The sequence below is a fragment of the Poecilia reticulata genome, linkage group LG8 (genome assembly GCF_000633615.1).
Source record: "Poecilia reticulata strain Guanapo linkage group LG8, Guppy_female_1.0+MT, whole genome shotgun sequence".
NCBI lineage: Eukaryota > Metazoa > Chordata > Actinopteri > Cyprinodontiformes > Poeciliidae > Poecilia > Poecilia reticulata.
This window is the reverse complement of record NC_024338.1, coordinates 1,500,326-1,503,148: the sequence shown is the minus strand read 5'-3', so window position 1 is coordinate 1,503,148 and position 2,823 is coordinate 1,500,326. Positions and strand designations below refer to the sequence as shown.

The 2,823-nt window shown below is 42.6% G+C and overlaps 1 protein-coding gene across 1 annotated transcript in view; it reads right to left on the bottom strand.

Moving 5' to 3' along the window:
• eve1 (even-skipped-like1) overlaps nt 1–2,582 on the bottom strand; it is an 8,583-nt gene extending 6,001 nt beyond the window's left edge. Inside the window, exon 1 of the mRNA XM_017306090.1 lies at nt 2,342–2,582. Within this exon, the coding sequence (XP_017161579.1) occupies nt 2,342–2,582 (241 nt within the window). The remainder of the gene's footprint in view (nt 1–2,341) is intronic.
• Nucleotides 2,583–2,823: the final 241 nt, after the last annotated feature.

Sequence of the window (2,823 nt, the reverse complement as noted above, 5' to 3'; positions counted from 1 at the left end):
TATTAATATATTAGTAATGTATTTAAATTACACTTAATTTTTATTTTGGATTCCCTGCTATTGATAATAAACTATAATTTTAATTACTCATAATTCGTCTTTATTCCTACTTTCCTATTTTGTACATGACATGCATAACTACACTACAGTACTTACATTGTTTTAGGCTACAATTACATGGAAAGATTAATTACACAAGATGCCCAAGGTAATTCAAATATTTTGTTTTATTACCGACATTTTAAAATTGTACAATTTTACTCACAACTTTATGAACTTTACATAAATGATCAGTTTTCACATCAAAAGTGAACACAATGAACATGAAAATTTAAGTGTGACAATAAAACATGAAAGTGAGGATCAACGACAGAACATTCCCGTTCACTGAACCTTACAGGAACCTACAMAAAAGAACAATAGAGCAATTAAACAGAGAAAGTATTTGTATTTTAAAGAAGACAGAAAAATGGCAAATAAAAAAAAAAAATACTTACAAATTTAAGACGTTGTGGACTCGCCATGTATGTGACATCATAAGAACTTATGATGATTGGGACTGGATGCCTGGGGTGGAAAAACATTTCTAGGTATCGTCTTTGCCTGTTTATGTTAGAAGTAGAAAAAAATAGCCAGCAATGTCATAGAATCAGTTGATGTTGGCATTAACTATGAAGCTGTTTTAAGTGTGGACTTTAGGAGACAAACTACCTTAAAATTTTTCCATCCATGATCTGAACACACTGATCCTTGCAGGGTACCGAGGGGGGCTGGTGGTGCCCATCTCCAGCAGCCATCAGATGAGAGGTAGGGTTAACCCTGGACAGATCACCAGTCTATCACAGGGCCCTGAAAGTCAACAACAAATTAAAAAAATGAAAGATAAATGTTAGATTAACAAGAAGAGAAAAATTCTCTCCAGTTACCTTTAAATCAAATCATGTTTATGAAACACTTGGTGTTGGTAACACAGCAGTTTCTGTTGTTGAAAATGTAGCTAGCTCCTCATTGAAAAAACAAACTTACATCATAAAGAAAATGTGGAGGTTAATCTTCAGAGCTGGTTGGTGATCTGGTGGAGCCAGAGCCTTTTCTGAGACAGGAAAATCTTTAGGTTTTCTAACACCTGATTTCTCTGGCTTCCTCTTTCATCTTCATTTGCTTAGACTGCAAACATATTGTGGTGGGATGGTGTTCCACCCTCCCCCACTCTGTGCACTGGGCACCGTTGATTGGTGGACGGGGCAAATCCCTATATAGTTGGGCGGGCCGCTGCAGGGTGCGTGCGTCCTCGTTTCTCCCACTGTTGCTACGGTCAGCGGCTACATGTCGGCTTGTGGGTTTGGTCGACTCGTCTGCGATCGTAAGTGGCAGTTTTGCTATCCGTGGCTGAGATCATGGTTGGTTTTTGGGTGCTATACCCGTCGTGCGTTTCTGCAGTGTGGCACTGATGGCGTTGCCGGCTGCAGCTGGGGGTTGCTGTGGCATGCGGCTTCTGTCTGGTCCTCACCTGCTGACCCGCTTCCTTCCCAGTTAGGCTGTGTTTCCACCCCTGGGTAAGCTACCTGCTATTTAGCTTTTGATTTGTTTTATTTGGATCCACCGTTAATGGGTTTTCTGTTTCAGGCAACTGATTGTTTGGAGCTGCAGCACTTTGGTCGCTCTGCTGTCTTGTCTTGTCTTGTCTTGCCATTGTTTGTTTGGGCCGCTCTCAACTAAACCCGTTGCCGATTGAGCCGGCTGTGTGGGCGGGGCGTTACTCTTGTGGTCCCATTGAAGGGCATTTGGAAGCGGATGACAACGATTGTTCCATTGTTTGAATTGTTTTTTCTTATAGTTTTGTTTTGTGATTGAAGTACTAATTGTTTTCTTTTTATTTTCTTTTTGCGTTGCATGGTTTCTTTTTGTTTGACATTTCTTTTGCATTGCATGTTTTGTTTTATTTCTTTTGGAATAATTGATCTTGTCTGTCCTTTTTCCTTATGTGTTCCTTTTGTTCCAGGGACCGAGTAGTAGGCCTGAAGCCTCGTTTTTAAAAAGAAATGTTTTAAAGAAGAATTGTTTAAATAAAATATTATGCACTGATAAGTCTGTGTTCGGGTGCATCATGTCATCTTTTAAAAAGATCACCACCTGCTGGTCACATTTGGCGCTGTCAGCAGGATGCACCATTGAATACAAATTTCTTTTGTGTGTGTCTGTTTCGGGTCTTAACCGTTTCTGTGTTTTTATGTACGGTGTAGTAAGACAAGACAGCAGTAGCTATCTAAAGGAAAACCTACCTGTGGGTTCAGGATTTATTTTTCTGGGGGGTTTTTTTCTTTTGGTAGTCTTCCCCTGCAGGCATGGAGGAGGTGGCAGAGCGGCCGGTGGATGGAGTGGGTCAGCAGAATGTGACGGCTGGGGGTTTGCCGGGCGCCTCTGCTTCCCCGGCTGTGGCTGGTGGTGTCATGCCTGCTGGCGCTGTAGTTGCTGAGCGGTTGGTGGTTGTGCCCAGGGACAGTGGTATGTTCGGTGGTAGGACTGGCATTGGGATTGGTGAGTGGATCGAGGGGGCCCAATCGTGTATTCGGGCCCGCCATTTGTCAGCGGCAGATGAGGCTTTCTTTCTCTTTTTTCATTTAGAAGGGGAAGTCACGGAGGAAATAAAGTACCGCACCAGTGCAGGGAGGAATGACCCAGCTTATGTTGTTCAAGGGAAAACTAGCACCCACTGAGCTGTTGAGTCACAACTCAGGTGTGGGAATAGCAGGCTCGCAATTGGCAGCCGCTTCAAAATTGTTGGCATCTTGTCCAGTCGTTAATGTTATGGGCGGTATCTGT